An 18100-nucleotide genomic window follows, 5' to 3' on the forward strand; every position below is an offset into this window, starting at 1 on the left:
AGAGCATCCCTGCCCTGGACGGCCTGCCTGCCCGCGGCGGCGCCGGTTCCCCAGGCACGCCTGGCCGGCCTGCGTCTGTACGGTGTGCTGGGAAGAGGCAGCTTGCCAGAAATTTCCTGGGGCAGCTCCAGGGCGGACTACTTGGATCTAAGGGTTACTGGGTGGCTGGGTCGTGCCCCCCACCCTTCTCTTCCCCTGGCACGTCCCAACACTGTGCATTCTTGGAATCTATAAGTTGTGCCGTGTTCTGTGGGCACCAGGAGTTTTCTTTGAAACCCGTGGCACCAACATCTGTTAGCTCTTAGAGAACAGAAAGATTGGCAAAGGACTGCCGGGGCAGGCGGTGGGGGAAGATATTAAGCTCAGGAGTATGAGTCTCAAAGACAAAGAGGAAAAACCCTAACCGAACTCCAGCCCGCTCCCAAGCCCTGCTTTGATGTGGTTTCCCGTCCCCGGAGGCCTTATAAGGCCTCATGCCTGCAATTCTGGACTCTGGGTTGGTGTTGGCTGCACTTAGCGCCCGGAGGAGCTGGCCTCTCTTCCTGGGGCCCGGCGTGGGGCAGAGGAACAGCGGTGCTGGGACGTGGGAGGGGGAGGGGGCTCTGGGTCCTGTGGCCTGAAAGGCCACCAAGCCTGACCGCTGAGCAGGGGGCAGCCTGGCATCAGGCTAGGTGCGACAGGAGGCCTGGGGGTCCAGAGAGGCCTTTGATCAGAACTTAGAGCCTCGTCTGAGGCCGACTGTCCTGAGGGTCAGAGGAGAAAGGGCCTGGGACCAGGGGCCAGAATGATGGCTGAGTAGACAAAGCAGCAGTGAAGGGAAGTCACTGCATCCCAAGCCCCATACTGGGGCTTCTTACGGGGGGGCAGTGAAGGGTGTGGGCTCTGGAGCCAGGCAGCCTGCCTTCCATCCCGGCTCTGACACTGACTAGCTGTGTGACCTTAGGCAAGTCACTTAACCTCTCTGTGCCTCAGTTTTCTCACCTGCGAAGTGGGGACAATAATGGTATTAGCTCAAAGGATTGCCCTGAGGATTAAATGCGAAGCGTTAAAAACATTATGCCGGGTAGGAGGGTGTTTCCCAGTGTCTTTGAGGGCACGTTGGGTCTGGTGAGACTTTGAGCTTCTCTGAGCAAAGTTCTGGTAGCCATTTGACAATCAGAGTAGAAGAAGAAGTAGGAAACAGTAACTACCGGTCTCATGAGCCTCAATCGTATCCGGTGTAACGTGAAACACTTTACCTGCCGTGGCTTACTTAACCCTCACAACCCGCCCTGAGGCATCATGAGGCTATCATCCCTGTGTACACGTGGGGAGGCCGAGAAAGTTCCCTCACCCAAATGATGCATCTTGTGTGAAGCAGAGCTGGGATTTGAACCAGGGTCTGACCCATTCCAGTACTGTGCCTTGCACCTGCTGCGCTGGGGCTCCCAGCGGGGCTCGCGGCCGTCGAGGGGTCTGAGCGCCTTCCTGAAGGGTGGTCCTGAGGGCCTGGCCCCAAACCTCGCAGGCGGGCCTCCCGGCCAGGGCCCTGCCAAGTCCCAGACCTGGCGGGGAGGAGCCGTGGGCCCTTCTAGTCGCGCAGGACAAACAGGAGTACTTGTTCACCACCCACGGAGCCACTAGCCAGCCTGTTTTTCTTACACTTCTTTAAGTGTGATCCGTGGTCCCTGGCAAGTGCCCAGACTCTTGGCTGCCTCCGTCCCCGTGCCCACAGGAGCCCTGATTCCACTGCATAAGCCCAAGCCAGGCATGGCTCCAGTCTTAGCTGATGATCCAGAGCCACTCGCCTGGCCCCTTGGGGCCTCCTCACTTAAATCCAGGGCTGTTGGGAACCCCATTCTCTGGAGGTTCTTGTGAGGAGTCTGTCAGTCAGTGCCTCATACACCAGGAGCACTTGGTAAATGATGCAAGTGGCTGTCGTTACCGTTATGTCCTGTCTCCTATGTCCCTGGAGGGTTGAGGGTGCTTTCTTCGTAGAAAAAATAATAATAACAGTTTTAACTCTGAGTTTACAAATTGAGATCATTTTTATGAGTGTTTATTCCTTGAGAGATAGAAAGCGCGGAGCCGTGGCAAAGATCGAGGGAGATGATACACTCATAAGGTGCCTCGCACGGTGCCTGGCACTTAGGAGACGTGCGAGAAGGTCAGCTGTCCTATCGTTGCTGTGGTTCGTCACTGTGCCCATTTTACAGAGAAACAGACTGAGGTCCCAAGAAGGCAGTGGCCGGCCAACGCCAGCCCGGTCCAAGGGCGAGGGAGGCAAGGGAGCCAGGACGTGATCCTGTGTCTGGCTCCACACTGCATTGCCTCTAGCTTAGCGATTCAAAGCTTGAAGACCACAGACACTGCACGGCACTGGCCCCGGGCCGCCTGGCTCAGCGGATGAAATGAACGTTTGCCAGTGTCGAGCTTCTGTAACTGCACAGTATGTCAGTGGACCGTGGCGCAGAGGAGCTCTCACAGGGTTATACAGAGCAGGGTAAGGTTTAGCAGGAAGAGGCCGACCCCGGAGCTTGCCAGAAGCCTGCTTTAATATGCAGAGATGTGTCTTTACTGTGTCAGAGAGCTTCGTCCTCACAGCAGACAGTTCTCAGAGTGCGTGATACACACTGTGAGGCATCGTTATCGGGGTTCCAGACGGCTGCTTTGTTGGGAGTGACGTTGGGAGTCCTTAAACTCCTCCAAGTCTGCCAATAAGAAGACACGTGCGCTCAAAAGTATGGGTCTGGCAGGCCCTGTCTGCCTTGCCTGCAGCGGTCAGGGTGGCGGGGCAAGGTCAGCACTGAGCCCCCCGCTTTCCAGAAGAGCCGAGCGTGACGCGGGCTGTTGACTCCCTTGAAGACCGTCAGCTGCTCCTGTGAGGAAGTGCTCCTTTATGGGGAGATGGCATCCGTCTTCCTCTGGCATGAAAGATGGGCTCTAATTGGCTGCCGGAGCGTCCCAGCCGTCTAATGATGCCACCTGAGTGCGTCCCTTCCCTGTCACCAGCTCCCTGCTTCCCTGTCAACTCCAGCGCCGTTAACACAAACAGCCAGTTTACAAGCCCGGGAAGTGTTCGGTGATTATGATAATTGGCGGAGGAGGAGGGAGAAGCCATCCTCTCTCCAGGAATCAAGCAGCCTGGTTTTGAAGTCAGTGGGACCCCGGGAGTCTGAGTGGCCACATTTTCACAACCCGTAGGAAAGAGTGTGTGACGCCCCCGAACGATCTGAAGGGAGAGAGAGAGGAGAACACCGGCCCTGATCCATAAAATGTCAGCTGTTGATCCTTTAAAAAAAAAAAAAAGAAAAGAAAAGAGAAGAAGAGGCTTAGCTCCAGCTGTGTCCAGTTGATAAGATCAGATATACAAAGCATTATTTTTGTTTGGTTAATCAAAGCAAGCCCTGGTTTCTCTGTTAAGGATCTGAGGTGCAGGATTTTTTTTTTCCTTCTAATTTTTCAACGAGAAGGGTACGTTCTCTTTTTCTTTCTCTTTGCCCGCCCCCCATTTTTTTTTTTTTCAAAAAGAGAAGTTGGTGACAGCTGCTGAGTTTGGGCTTTTTTATTGCTTGTCATTTTGTGGTTCGAGAAATGCTGCCGTAGCATTGTTGTGGCATCTAAAGAGATAAGGCGGTATAACTTCTCAAACCTTGTCTCTCCCCCAGAAGAGGAGCATTTCCCAAAGTGGGTTCCTCGGAACACGAATCCCATGTGATGCTTGTGTAAAACAAAACTCCACGGTCTAAATAGGAGGAAAATTGGGGAACGTAGCCTCAGTTACTACTTGGATACTCACAGTGTCCATTACCGTCGTAAATTCTTCAGTACGGGATCTTGCATAACTTTAGAACAATCTTTTTAGATCACAGAACTCTTACGGGCAGAATACCAAAAAATGCAGAAGACAGTCTGGCAAATGCCGGCCCTGCTTCTTCCGTATCTAGAGTCGTCCTGCAGGGGTGGGGTGAGATAGGTCGTACCTTTGTCGACATCCCAGAAATTTCCCAGCCTGTGGACCAACCAAAGTCCCCTGGCCAACTTGACCACATCTGAATGACAGCCTGAGCAGGCTGGTTGGGACCAACTCTGCCATATGGGATAAGCCGCCAGGCATCCTCAAGGATGCCACCAGGCAAGGCATGTGCCAGGATCATGCTGGTTTCTGGCAGGTGTGTGCACGGGGGAGATGTGGCAGGCCTGTCTGAAGATCAGCCCGAGCCAAAGCATGAAGGTTTCTGAATGTGATGCTGAAGAGTTGGGGTTTATGTTAAGGGTAGTAGAGACCTCCCCTTGGGCACTCCAGGCCCTCTTTGTAAACCCATGGAGACGGCCCGCCCGGGACCCTCTGCTGGAGAAGGGTTCAAACTGAGATCCCTTCTCGGGGCCCACAGGGTCGGCTTGCTGGAGTCGAGTTGACTCCAAGGTGTAGATGAGAGACATTTTCTCATCTTGTCTCTGTCTTTTTCCGGGGTGGAGGGTGGAACTTCCTTTCTGAGGGAGAAGTGTGGTCGGGTATAGTATTTTATAGTGAGCTGAGAAAAAGTTACTTCCTGAAAAGCATGGTGATAATTCACTTTTCAAGTGTGATAGGATCCACCTCAGTTGACCTAAATTCCCATTGGAAGAATTAGAGCAGGATCCCCGCTTCCTTGTGACCAGCTGGGCACACCTTCATGACGTCCCAACACCAGGCTCCTACCTGACTCTGTCCAATTCTTGCTTAATGTCCCTGCTTTGTCTTCCTCTAGGAGCTCGTGGGTGAAATTTTCAGAGAAACGCTCAGTGAGGAGGAAGAGGAAGGCTTTCGGCTAGAAGGTACTGGAATCCATTGCTCTCTTCTTCCCAGGGTGCAGTGAGATGGGGAAGGGGCCGTCTAGTCTGCCGTGTGCCCTGTGTGCCCTCTGGAAAATCTGCAGACCAGGCGGAGGACTGGACCCTGTCAGTGGGGGTGAGTGGGGGTGAGAGGCAAGAAGGGAATATCGCCCTTCACAGGTCCAAGCCCAGAGTGGAGCCAGGCTCCCGAGGCTCACATCCTGGCTCTGCTCTGTATTGGCTGTGGAGCCTTGGACAGGTTGTTGGAGCTCAGCTTTCCCATTGGGGGGTGATCACAGTAGCGGCTCATTGGCCCCTCAAACTGCGTTCGGCATGTAGCTGATCTATTTCCCCATTTGTCATTCACGTCGCTCAGCTGGAGCACATACCAATGGCGCCCCACTGGCCGCTCTCCGCTCACTCCTGTCTTTGTTCAAGGGGAAGCACCTGTGGGGGAAAGGAGGCGGACACTGGAGCACCGACTTGACTTTGGGCAAGGCACGCCACCTTTCTGAGCCTTAGTTTCCACACTCACAGAACAGGAATGAGAGCCTTCTCCCTGCTGGACTCCCTGAGTTGATGCAAAGCATAGGTGGCATTGATTGGAAAGCATTTGCGAAGCGGGATAGCATTTCCGTTTTACGCTCAGAATCCGAGAAGAGAATCACTGCACTGGGGAAGCCTTAGGATGGTAGGGGCCTCGCTGTTGAGGTGAGGACAGGCAACTTGTAGGAGAGCTGAGGGTCTTAGGGGGATCTAGACCTTGGGCCCCTGTAGAGCCTTGAGAGGAGAGCAGACAGTGCCAAGGGTTTCTCAAGGGGAGCCTGGGCCAGGCCTGAGGACTGTGGCCACATCCAGCTTGACAGCTGTCATAAGCATAGGGTCCCCCTGCTCAGCCCCAGGCCTGCTGCATCCAATCTGCACTGTAAGAGACTCCCCAGGTGACTTGTGCACTTTGAGAAGCACTGTTTTAAGAGATCCACCCAGTTGCCCAGGAGCCGGAGGCAGGCTGGGACCCAGGTATCTATCAGACTCAAATATGAGCAGGTCCTGAACCAAGGGTGGGGAGTCCCATGGATGGAAGGCTTTGTGAAGGCTTGGAGGTGTTTCCCTTGAGCGTGCTTGCTTGCAGATCTGGTGGCTGCATGCAGGGGCTCTACAGCTCTCATCCTGTCATGCCCTGGCTCCCCTCAAGCCTCAGCTGTCATCTTTGGTTCCATGGAGAGAGATGTCAGGAGTTGGTGCCGAGAGATCTGGGGAGTCAGATAAGGGTGTGCAGGGTGTAAGCCCTTAGGGATTGAGCTGATCCCGGACATTGATTACAGGGGCATCAGCCCTCATTCCTGTTAGGTATTCATTTGCTCATTCACACCATAACTCATTAGCAAGTTCATTCTCTTGTTCATCTATCCCTCCACCTGTTCCATCCATCGCCCATTCACTACCCATCCAACCACCACTCATCTGTCTGTCCCTTCATTCCCCTGTCACTCACCCACCCACTGGTCACGCCCCATCCATCCATCCATCCATCCATCCATCCATCCATCCATTGCCTTTTCATTCTCCTCTCTACTCTCCTGTCACCCGCCCACCAGCCAGCCAGCTCAGCCACCCATAATCCATCCTCCACCCGTGGATGGATTCAATCATCCCTTCGTCCACGGAACCATCATCCTCCAATCATCATCTATCTGTCTTTCTATCCATCATTTGTTGAGCCTCTAGTTACTGCTCAAAACAAGGCAGTTCTCTGTCCATTGAGGCTCAGTTTGAAACCATGTAACTGATTTCAAGTGAAGTGTCTTTGCCTTCAATCAGACATGAAATGGCCCGCCCATGGAATCCACTTCCCCCTGATGTCTGCATTCAGAGCATGCGTGCTGTTATAATGAAGTAGAAGGAACGTTGGCCCTGGCTCCCCTCCCAGCTCTGGTAGTGACCTGCTGTGGATCGTGGCCAGGTCCCTCCGCTCTGGGCCCCCCTTGCCCTGTGTAACATGATGAGTGGGGCTGTGGAACCGGACTCTGTGGGTGCACGGAGGCTGTGGGCTCCTTGCAGGGAGAACGAACCCCTGAGACACGGGGAGGGCGACACTTACAAACACTGGTTGATGGATGGGGGATGAATATGAGGTGCCTGGGGGTCCCAGCTCCCGTTGGGGGAAAGGGTGTGAGGTTGGCATCATTCAGTCTGACCCCATGCCCCCCCCCCCCCGCCCCCTGCCCCAGCTGCATTCCTGGCCTTGAAGGGCAGCCTGGGCACCTTGCTCATTACTGATGATGTCTAGGCACATTGGTGCCACCACTGATGAGGGAGGGGGCTCAGGCCACTCTCCTGCCTCAGTTTCCCAACTAAGGGTCGGACTAAGTTGTCGGCGGTCAAGCTTTTCGGCCTCTTCTTCAAACCAAAGCTGACGCGGAAGCAGAAAATACAAAACACATCAGGTTGCAGAAGGATGCAGCATGTCACAGTATGTTTTGTGTGAAAAAGGGCACGACACAGCACTCCGTATTTCCTTGCACATATGCGTGTGTACCGCGTGCATATTACGGGGTGGCTGGAGGCCTCGACACACAAAGACAGTAGCTCCTCTTGGGCGTGGGAGGAGGATACTAAAATCAGAAAGTGGGCACAAAGAGGACGATAGTGATGAATGTTCAAACTTTCACAAGGAGGATGGATTGAGAGACGAGCCACAGCATTAAAAAGCGAGAGCACTGTGTAGATGAAGCAGTTAAGAGCGAGACTTCTCTGGTGTGCGCCTGGGCTGCCCGCGTGGCCCTGGGACTCCTTGGGAGGATGCTGGGCCCGTGACTGCCTGTGGTGCCACGGTCGCCCTCGGCGCAGAGGCCTGAGGCCGCACCCCCCAGAATGGGGGGACGTGGCCACAGTAAGAGCAGGTGCTGCTGAGTCCCCGAGAAGCATCCACCTGGCCTGGGGACATCCCTCTGTGCTACCCGGCCAAGGGAGAGAGCACGCCGAATCCTGACTCTCTCCTTTGTCTTCCTGTTGGCCACGTTCATTGCCTCTTGGCGGGCTGGAGGGCTGTTTAAGGGAGAAAAAAGGCCATCTGAGGCGTGAAGATAAAAAGAAGTCTTTTAGCCATCCCAGGAGAGGACGGCTTTAGCTCCTGCGTTGTTATGTAAAGCCGGCCCTAATCCAGCATCTTAACCGCCTTAACTGGCCAGCTGGGAGCTCGCGGGATGGCAGATTAAGTCTGGGCTTGGTGCGAGGCTTCCGAGCTCCTTTTGAACTGTGGAGAGAACAGAGTAAACATCAAAAGTCCCAAGCCAGGAGAGCTGGCTGGGCGTGGCAGGGGCGGACACGAGGCTGGCTTTCCAGGGGAGAAGGGGAGAGGGACCCTCCCTCTCCTGGCCCGGCTGGGGTCTGAGCATGGGCGGCCAGCCCCACTCGTCACTCCAGTACCCACCTGGCTTCCCCACCTCCCCAGCTGGGCCGTAGGACAGGCGGTGGCGGCCTGTGGCTTGTGGCCTGAGGTGCAAACGGGTGCCACCCTTGTTTGGCTGACCTGTGTCACCCTGAATGGCCCCCGGAAGAGCTGTGTTTGGGGGTGTCCTCTCCACTCGGCATAGGATGCAGCTTCCTCTCTAGGTCCCCTCTCTCCCTTCCACCTGGGGCTGTCCCCCTCCCTCCCTGTGCCTTGACTCACTTCTGCCCCTCGCCCTCTAGTATCTGCCCATTGAGTCTAACACCGAGTCTGTTTCCTGTCTTCTGACCTCCACTTGGGGATGAAAGCAGGCAAAGAGTAACCTGCCTGGCATCTATGGAGAGCTGACTTCACAGAACGCCCATCAAGGAACCCTCAGGATGAGTGAAGTCAGGAGGCCCCTCCCCTTGGGGCCCAGGTCCTCCCTCCAGGACCCAGGGCTGCTGGGCGGGGGGGGAGTGGGGGGGGTGGGGGGGGTGGGGGGGGTGGGGGGGTGGGGGGGGGTGGGTGGGTGGTGAGGCCTCCCTCCGCGCAGCCTGGGTCTGGCCTGATGGGGCCTATGGGATCCCCACTTCCCCAGCCTGAGGCTGTGGTAGAGTAGCTAGTCCTGCCCAGCAGGGCTGTGGTGTTGGGATTGAGGCCCTGGGGTCTGAGTGGCCCCACTGTGAGCTTAGGACCTGCCTGACTCTGGATGGGCCCCGAAGTTTGTCTCACCCCCACCCCCTCGGAACCCAGGGGAAGTACCTTCCTATCTTTATTTGGACCTTTTGGGAATTTGCAAGTCAGGCCCCAGAGCAGCTGGGCTTTAAACCACAACTCACTGGGTGACCTGGGGTGAATCCCTTCACTTCTCTGTTCTGCATTTTCCTTGTTGGGGGGGGGGGGGTAATCATTAGCACTTCTTCCTCAGGGCTCCCGTGAAGACCGTGAGGTCATTTATGTAAGCCCAGAGAACGGCCCTGGTGCAGAGTAAGTGCCCGGTGTCTGTGAGCTGTCATGAGTCTTATTGTTTTATGGGTCTTTTCTTGAAAGGGAGCCAACTGGTGTTTATAATTATTTACCAGTCCAGATCAAAGAAGACCTATTTTCAAAGTTTCTTTAATCCTATTAGCATCTCTGAATGTCTCCTTCTCCCAGCGCCTGACATAGAGTCTGGCATGCTGTAAGTGCTCAATAAATACTCACTGGAAGAATGAAGTCAACAGCATGAAGTCAGACAGTCCCCTCCCTCGGGCCACCCAGGCAGGTCCTGTGTACTCCCCCTTGCGGCCCAGGTCCGTCTGTCTCGGCCCCCAGGTGTGATGTGTCAACCACTCACAGACCCGAGGAGCCCTGGGAAGGCCTCTAGCCCCCTTCATTTGTAGTTGGCGAGCTGAGGCCCAGAGAGGGGACGTGAGCCGTCTAAGGTAACACAGCAGACTGAGAATGGAGCTCAGGCCTCTGACTCTTGCTCATTCAGGGAGTATTTAGCTGAGCATCTCCTGCAGGCGTGGGGCCCTGCTGAGTCCTGGGTGCTCGACCATGAACCAGGTAGGTGGGCCTTACTGGCAGGGTGCTCTCCTGAGGGAGGCAGGTAGTGACTGAATAATCCAGAGAACGGCCGTGCAAATTTCTGGTAGTGGTAAAACGCCGTGAGGGGTAGATTGTGGCAAGGCCTCTCGGAGGAGGTGACATCTCAGCTGAGGAAAGACCAGCCTTGGGAGGATGTGAAGGGAGAGCAGCCAGGAGGAGCAAGCGGAACCCCAAGGTGGAAGGAACTTGGGGTTTAGGGAAGAACAAAAGGGAGGCCTATGTGGTAGGAGGAGCCACTGAGGCCAAGGGTGGGCCAGTGGGCAGGGGTGGGATCACACGCTTGGGTTTTACGCTGCTTTTGAAGAGAAGGCGTAGGCGAGTGCCAGCTTCTGACTTCCGTTTTAACAAGATCCTCCTGGAAAGCGTGATGGGCCGCGTGTGGGGAGGAAGGAGGCCACGGAGACGGGGCACGGTCACAGTAGTGCAGGTGAGAGGTGATGACGTCGCCCAGCGTCGGGGCTGGGGGGCTGGAGGGCAGTGGGTGGCCCTGGGGGTAGAGGTGAGAGAGGGGAGGTCGGTGAAGGAAAGAAGGGATCCCGGGTTCACCTTCGACGTCCGGCTTAAGGATGGAAGGCAGTGGTGGTGCCGCTTCTGACGTGGAGGCTTAGGCGGGTGACAGTGGAGGCTTTTTGTTGGGGGCACATTGGGTTCAAGATGGCTGTTGGACATCCAGGTAGAGAGGCCAAGTAGACCGTGGGACACTGAGTCTGGAGGTCAGGGAGCAGCTGGGGGGAGAAAGAGAGGGAGGGAGGGAGGGGACTTCTAAGGACGTCACCACAGGCGGCTCCGCACCACTCCCTGGCAGGGCCGGTCAATCGGCGGGGCTGGCCGGTGGTTCCCTGGAAGCCCAAGACGAAGAAGACACGACTGGTGAGCAGCGGGGCCCCCCCGACGGAGGGCAGGCGGGCCACACCCCGCTGGCTGCCGTGTCTCAGTTCAGAGCCTGTGCTCCTGCGAGTGTCAGCGAGGCCCGACTCCACTCCGCGGCAGTCCCCCCAGAAGCCCGGGTGTCGGCGGTGACAGCAGCTTCTCTCAAGTCTGTTCTTCATAAAAGCTCAGCTGGAACAGTGGAAATTCTGACTTGTGTCAGATACCGAAGAGGCTTTGGTAGTTTCAAGTAGCTCGGGGTTAGATTCTAAAAGTTGGATTTCATCACATGTTTTAACTTGGGCGGGGACCGAGGGAGAGTGGAAGGGACATGGTATTTTTAGCCCCAAAAGGCTTTTTTCTCTTTCCTACTCCCTCTCCCGGCTTCCCCCCCTCCCTCCCTGAACAGATGTTTCGTCTCAAGCCTATACAAACCTCAAAGCAGAGTGGCCATCAACCTTACGCTCTGATGAGGGAAAAGGCCAGAATGCTATTTGTTGGGAAGGGTTGTTTCCTTTGTTTTCTTTTTTCCTCTCCTCTTTCCCCTTAGTCACAACCGGTCCTTAAAGAAATTCTCCCTACGGTAAAGTGCACCCTGGGGAGGCAGGATTGTGAAGAGAAACACCCTGGCTGGCATTTCAGGTCTCAGGAAGGGGTAGACACCCGCTGGTGGAAAGTGCCAGAAGCCACCTTGGAGAATACTCATCATGTCAATTCCTGTTTTGGTGGTGTTTTTTCCTGACAAGCGGGGGCTCAGAGTGATGGATAGTTAAGTCAGGATTCTTTGGCTTCTTTTGACATTCAGCCCAAATTTGCTGAAGCTTTGGCTCATGATATTGAAAAATTCTAGGGTGGATTTTGCCCAAAAAGGGCCAGCTGGATCTGGGAGCTCAAACCGTGTCATCCAACACGCACATACTCTCCCTGCCTTCCTCCCGTCCTCTCTCCTCCCTCTCCATCACCGGTGCCCTCCGCCCCTTTGTTGGTCTGTCCTGCTAAGGTGGGAGGGATGGCTACCCAGCTCTAGGTGCTCACATTCTATGAACTCAGCCATCACAGGTGAAAGAGAGCCCCCAAGTCTCACTACGTCTTGCAAAAGTGTGATTCTCACTTTGCTGGCACAGGTGGATCTAGGTTTTGTGGGACCCGAACTTAATCCGGCTTGGGGGCCTTCTTTAAGAAAAGAAACACATGATTCTTTTATGGATTTATTTTTTTGTATGATCCTTTTGTAACTTTGAACCAGATTATATATGTGTCCTGTTAAACCTAAATACCTGTATCTCCACCTCAGCCCTCCCTTAGCTCGATTCCAGAAATGCCTGTGTTCACCCCAACTGTGTGACACAAGAGGATGTACAGAAGTCAGAATGGGAAGAGACAGGGGTCGTAGCTGACTGAGGTTAAAATACCTAATTGGAAAGTGTCAGAAAACCAAGTGAGCATGTGAACACATTGCTTAGGGCCTGCCCCACGCAAGTGAGGGGCCCGCAAGCTTTCACTCCATTGGCTTCAGGATGAACTCTCCCTTTATACTGACCAAGGAGCGGCCACAGTGGCCATCGGGATGAAATATACCATGTCGGGTCTGGGCGCTGGGTGCACCCCCGAAGCTGGAGTCGAATCAGCCCTCTGTAAACCGTGTGGATTGGGATGGGAGGGGGGCGGCCACCGGAAGAAACCCAGATGCTCAGAAGGAGGAGCATGGTTGCTAGACAGGCAGGAACAGGTGTCAACGATTGTGTGACAGAGTGGAGAGACCAGTGGCTGGGGATTCAGGAAACCAGGCTTTTAGTTCTTCTGTTTCTATCCCTTCTGGGTTCAAATCCTGGTGCTGCCACTTACTGTCGTTTCGATGATGATGATGGTGTTGGCGGACCTGATGTGGCGCGACAGGCACTGTACCTTATTCTGGGGCCACAGCGAGAAGCTAGGATGAACTAAGTAATGATAACAGCGGTGTAAGAGAGTGTCACTGAGCAGGGAACCCTAACCTAGCCCCCGGGGGTATGCAGGCACCATCTCCCAGGTTGGAAGGCCTAAGCTGAGGACCTGAAGGGTGAGCAGGAGCTGGAGAGCCAGGACAGGCGTTCTTGGCAGGGATAACAGTGTGAGAGCACGGCCGGGTCAAAAACTGGAAAGCGATTCCGTGGGGAGACAGGGCTGAGAGACAGTGGCGGGCAGATCGATCTCGGCAGGGAAGTGGCTTGATCCACTTTGCTTTTTGAGTTTAGTTTCCTCTTTGGTAAGATGCAAACAGTAACCTATCCTGCCTGGTGTTACTTAGAGGCCCTGATGGAGTAACGCACACACCCACTAACTCCACCAGCCCGCGGCTGCGCTCGTTGACAGACAGATTTGTGTGTCTCTGGGATCCTTGCTCCCTAAGGAGAGCCTCGTGCAGATAACACAAGAAACCATTTGGCCTGGAATGTACATATGATACCTTTCTCTTTTTACTGGCAACGGATTTACGCGCCTAATTATATTTGGCATAGGCTAATATTAAAATTCCTCTGCATTCCCTCTCGCAGCTGCTGGCGGAGGGCTGGGGAGTCAGAAACATCCCGGCGAGCCACCCTGAGACTAAAATATTTGCGGCAGATAATCTGTACATGGACAATTGGGAAAGGCCTGTGGGGACATCAGGGCGGGGGTCCAACCTCCGGCAAGGAAGCGCTGGCTTGCGTTAAATCTTTACGTCGTATCAACTGGGAAGAACGTGGCAGGTAACCGGGCTAAGAGAGCCATGCCTTTGAGTGTTAGTAATTTCTGGTCTTTGGTGGGGTTGATGTAGTCATAACTGTGTTTCAGACTTGTCCCCTACTTCCAAAGTTTATTATCAACCAGGCCTTTCCGGATTGTGTTAAAGCAAGCTGGCATTTGCTGATATCGTCCAGGGTTGGGATTTTAGCCTAAGTATGGGATTCAGGATCAGACCTACCTCTTTCAACCACCCCCTTCCTCCCTCCGGTTCCTAGTCTCAATCAGGCCAGAATTTATGGCGTGTTTGTTATGCAGCCTTCCTTGTGTCTGCCTATGGGATTTGGTGCAGTTTAGCACACTGGGGTGGGATGGTTGCCCTGTGCATGGGTGGTACGTGTTGTGTGCTCTGGGCATCCCAGGGGCACTAGCCAGCAGGACCCTGGCTCCCATGAGACCTGCAGTCTGCCTGCCGGCATGTGGCAGGCTCCTGTGAAGCTGTCAAGAGACCCCAGATCAGATTGTGCAGAATGAAGGGCTAGTCCAGGTGGGGACAGACCGTGCTCTGCGCGTAACAAATGCATTTGTGCAAATTGGAGAAAGGAGCCCCCCTCAAGACACCTTTCTGCCGTCTGTCTGAAAACTGTCACCAGCAGTACACAGGCACCTGGGGTCCAGCCTGTGAACGGAATCCCCTAGAGTTGTGCAGTGCACAACCTGCTTCTCGGATGAGCCCAGGCCCCTTGGGGAAGAACGCTGAGGTGCTGGTCCTACCTGGGTGCCAGGGAGGGTGGGGCTGCGGGAGGGCGGGTCTGTTTTATTTCACAGCCTGAGTCTCACACTGTTTGGGTGGCGCCGGCTGTCAGCAGCTCTGGCTGGGTGGGCTGTGCCATCCGGCTCCCTGGGTCACTGCTATTTGCCAGGCTAAACAGTCTTGAGAAAGTGACCGTGGCTCTCCCAGCATGCAGTCCCAAATGAGCTGTTGATGCCTCCCATTGGGACTGGGGGTGCAGGGTGAGGGCTGGGAGTCTAGACCCCATGGCCACCCCCAAAGATCGCCCCCACTTGGGTCTTTCCTTGCTTACTGACGCTCCCCTGCACTCTCTTCTTTCCCTCTCTTCCTCCCCAGCCCCCTCTTCTTTTTAAACTGGGGGAGGGACAGGGAAGAGACTGTCTTTGATCTCAGTGGAGGAAAAAAGTCTGTTCTGTTCAGGCTTTTGGCTAACACAACAAACAGTGTTTAAAATTTAACTTTGCTTAATTAATTAGTAATTCTGTTTAATGCTGTCTGATCTCCCTCCAAAAGGTATTTTGAAGCTTGAGAAGGGAACATCAAAGGGAGCCGGGTGAAGATGGTCAAGTAATGCATTTAATCTGGCAGTTGCTGGGGGTGGAGAGATGCCAGGTTGGGAGCTAATGTGGGAGAGAGCCATCATCTGGTAAACACAGCCAGCAGGCTCCTCGCAGCCATGGTGTGAGGAAGGACAGGGAGTAGTTTCCGAGGAGAAGGAGCTTACACACTGCCCCCGAGACTCATCTGAGCTGAGAATTGGTTTTAAGAAAGCAGAGTTGACATTTTCTCTCTTCCATGCCTGCTGTGTATGGTTGGGCAGGTTGTGTACTGCACAAGAGTTTCCAGTTAAGCAGGTGACCAGCAGGTGAAATCCAGCCTGCACCCTGCTTATCAGGGTACCCTAGCGGGGAGGGAGGGCTGCATTTACCTAAGTACAGTTCACCATCTTTTCTTTTTTTAAAAAAAGATTATTGATTGATTGTTGAGGGGGAGGCAGAGAGAGAGAGGGAGAGAGAGAATCTCAAGCAGGCTTCTCGTTGTCAGCACAGAGCCTGACACAGGGCTTGATCTCACGAACTGTGGGATTGTGACCTGAGCTGAAGTCAAGAGTCAGACACTTAACCGATTGAGCCACCCAGGCGCCCCCGCAATCTTTTCTATAAAGGGCCGGGAAAGTACATTTTTGGGCTTTATGGGCCATACGGTCTCTGTCGTGACTCCTGAACTTTGCGTTGTAGAGTGAAGCACCCACACACGGTGCACATGAGCGTGTCTGTGTGCCACTCAAACTTTATTTACAAAAATAGGCGTTGGGTGGGTTTGGCTCCCAGGGCGTCCTGCTCTCTCATCCAAAGTACTTCACAGACACTGTGAGCCCAGAATATGAACCCAGAATACGAGTCTTTGAACTGGAAGGCTTTGCTTTCCTCCTTAGTCTATCCCTTTCCTTCCTTCTTCTCCTACCTCTCCTCCAGCCCTCCTTTCTTCTTTGAAATTAGCCGGATGGCCTGCTGTTACTGTGAATGATTAAAGAGTGATCAGAGTGCCTCTGAAAGTATGCCCCCCAAAAGATCATCTCTGGGGGGAAAAATCCGCTGGGCTGAACAGGAGTAAGAGACAGAGAAAGGGCTTGAAATCTGGAGCCAAAGTCCATCTCGACAAAAATGCCATTCTCTTTGCTGGTTGGTGGGACCTGGGCAGCCTGAGGTGGGCACCTTTTACCCTTGCTGTGCCTGCCCATGAGCCTCGGGGTTGATGGATAGAGGGCGGTTTGTTCTGCACACGGCAGGTGGGGCCGGGGGCTAGTTGATGCTGTTTGGTTTGAGAGGGTTCACTTGCGGGTGTAGAACTCACAGGAGTTCCAGTCCCTCCCTCTGACACTGGGGTCTGCCAGGCTTTCTGACCAGCTCTCTGGTACCTCCTCTGGCCATTGGGCAGGGGACAGTGACCAGGTGAAGGGCCTTTGGTGGGGACAAAGGGTGCTGACTGTCCTTGTTCCCGGCCCCTAGGGCTCTGGGGCAGGGTGGCTCCCAATCTCCCCCCGCCCGTCGGTGGCCAAGCCCCATGGGTGTCCGGGTGGTTTTCTGAGCTGGGATGGGATAAGGGACCCCCTGGTGAAGAGAAGGCAATCCAGACCACGCTCGTCCTTGGAGAAGACACATAAAGAGGGTGAGCGGTGGAGGGGACGTTTTTCCCACATCCCCCCCTCCCCCGCCCCGGGTGAGGAGAGAGGAGGGGAGGGGAAGGGAGGAGGGCCTGTATCTGGGGAGGGGTGCTCCAGAAAAGGAGAGAGCAGGGACAGAGGTTTCTTTTCTTTGGGTTTTATCAAGTGGAACTTGAAAGGCAATGTTGAACCTGAAGGTGGTTTTCTGATAACTTCCCTTTGAACTTGAAGTTTGGCTTCGATAAGCTTGGCTGGCTTACATCTCCAGCCGGGACCTCTGTGGAGGGAGCTGCAGCTTTGAAGATGGGGCTGGCCTTTGTTTTTCTTTCTTCTCCCCGCCCTGCAGGGGGGCTGAAAAGAAGATGTTGCAGGTCAGGAGAGCACCGTGGTTTCTCCAGTGGGGCGGTTTTGGGCTGAGGGGGGGCACTGGGATCTGGGCTATCCGCAGGGCTCATGGGTCATCTCCATCATTTGCAAAAGCCAGCGTTTACTGAGCAACTATCGCCCGTAAGCTGCTGTGCTAAGTAGGCACTTTTTTCACCGTGCCCCCCTCCTCCCCATAACTCTGTGGGGAAGAAACCGTCTCATGCCCATTTTACACACGAGGAGACTGAGATCCGGAGAAGTCCAGCGCCTTACCCCAAAGTTGCCCAGGCCAGTCAGCTGCAGGGTCAGGACATGGGCCCAGGACATCGGTCCTCACAACCAGGACACTCCCGCCGAGCTCACTGGCACCCCCTGGAGGTGCTGGGGGGCTCCTAGAGCAGACGGCTGGGCATGGAGAGAGACCCAGCTCCCCGACTCGCTCAGACAAGCCTCTCGACCTCTTTGCCTTCTTTTAAATAGAGGTGACAGCAGTGCCTACTTATTTGTCGCCTCGTAGAAGCGCCTCTGCCTTGTACCCTGTCTGGTTCCATGGTGGCGGCTGCTCTGGCCCAGCGGGACGCCAGTACGGGGGAGTCAGGGTGGCCTAGGCCGTGTGCTCGGCTGTCCTCGGGTCACTGGCTGGTTGCCCACTTGACTGTCCCGGGGCTGGGGTCACACTGGAGTGGCACACCTCCTGGCCATTGCGGTCTCTGCTTTTGGAGGAGCAGGGAGGGCAGGGCCTGGTCTTACCCACTATATCAGAAGCAGCCAGCGTCGGTCGCCTTCCCCCCATCAAGTGCTCCCTATGTCCTCCTTGGCTGCATTCTGTGAAAGCACCAGAAGGGAGCTGGGGTCTGCGACTGCAACTGGGGAATGGTTGCTCCGACAGCCCTAGAGAATGGTTGCCTTGCTGTGGGGGCGTCGCGGGCCGGGGGGCTCCCCGCGTCTCTCTGGGTGTGCCCGGAGTGAACAGAAAGAAGGGGGCGCTCAGGCCCAGGCGGGAGGGGAGCTATGGATGGGGCCAGGTCAGTCGGTTGCCGCCACGGCCTTCCTGTCCCCGCCTGTCTGGACGGGTGACCCGAGCGTCCTTATCGTCAGCTCCTCCCTCCCTGTCCTGCTCCCCATCCCAGGCTGCCTGTGTTTGATAGGATGCTTCTGTGTCCTTTTGTATTCCAGAAGCCTCAGTTTTGAGAAAACTTCGCTAACAGCTGTGCTGATTCCCAAGAGATTGAGTCGGGGCGGGGGGCAGGGGGGGGACATCATTCCTCCATCACTACTAATCACTAGGACCCTGTGTGCTGGCCCTAGGCCCTTGGCCTTTCACAGTCATAGCTCATTCAGTCCACACAGGGATCCTCTGGGGAGGGGACTGTTACAATCCCCGTGTCAC

General features: G+C 55.0%; 1 protein-coding gene across 2 annotated transcripts in view; it reads left to right on the forward strand.

The window, feature by feature from the left end:
- The window catches only part of NKD1 (NKD inhibitor of WNT signaling pathway 1), an 83515-nt gene that overhangs the window by 49827 nt on the left and 15588 nt on the right, over positions 1 to 18100 (forward strand). For both annotated transcript variants that reach the window (XM_019455977.2, XM_019455978.2), the window contains one exon: positions 4731 to 4797. In XM_019455977.2, coding sequence (XP_019311522.1) covers positions 4731 to 4797 — 67 coding nt within the window. The remainder of the gene's footprint in view (positions 1 to 4730; positions 4798 to 18100) is intronic.

The sequence above is a fragment of the Panthera pardus genome, unplaced genomic scaffold (assembly GCF_024362965.1).
Source record: "Panthera pardus isolate Hobbes unplaced genomic scaffold, ASM2436296v1 HiC_scaffold_18, whole genome shotgun sequence".
Classification (NCBI taxonomy): Eukaryota; Metazoa; Chordata; class Mammalia; order Carnivora; family Felidae; genus Panthera; species Panthera pardus.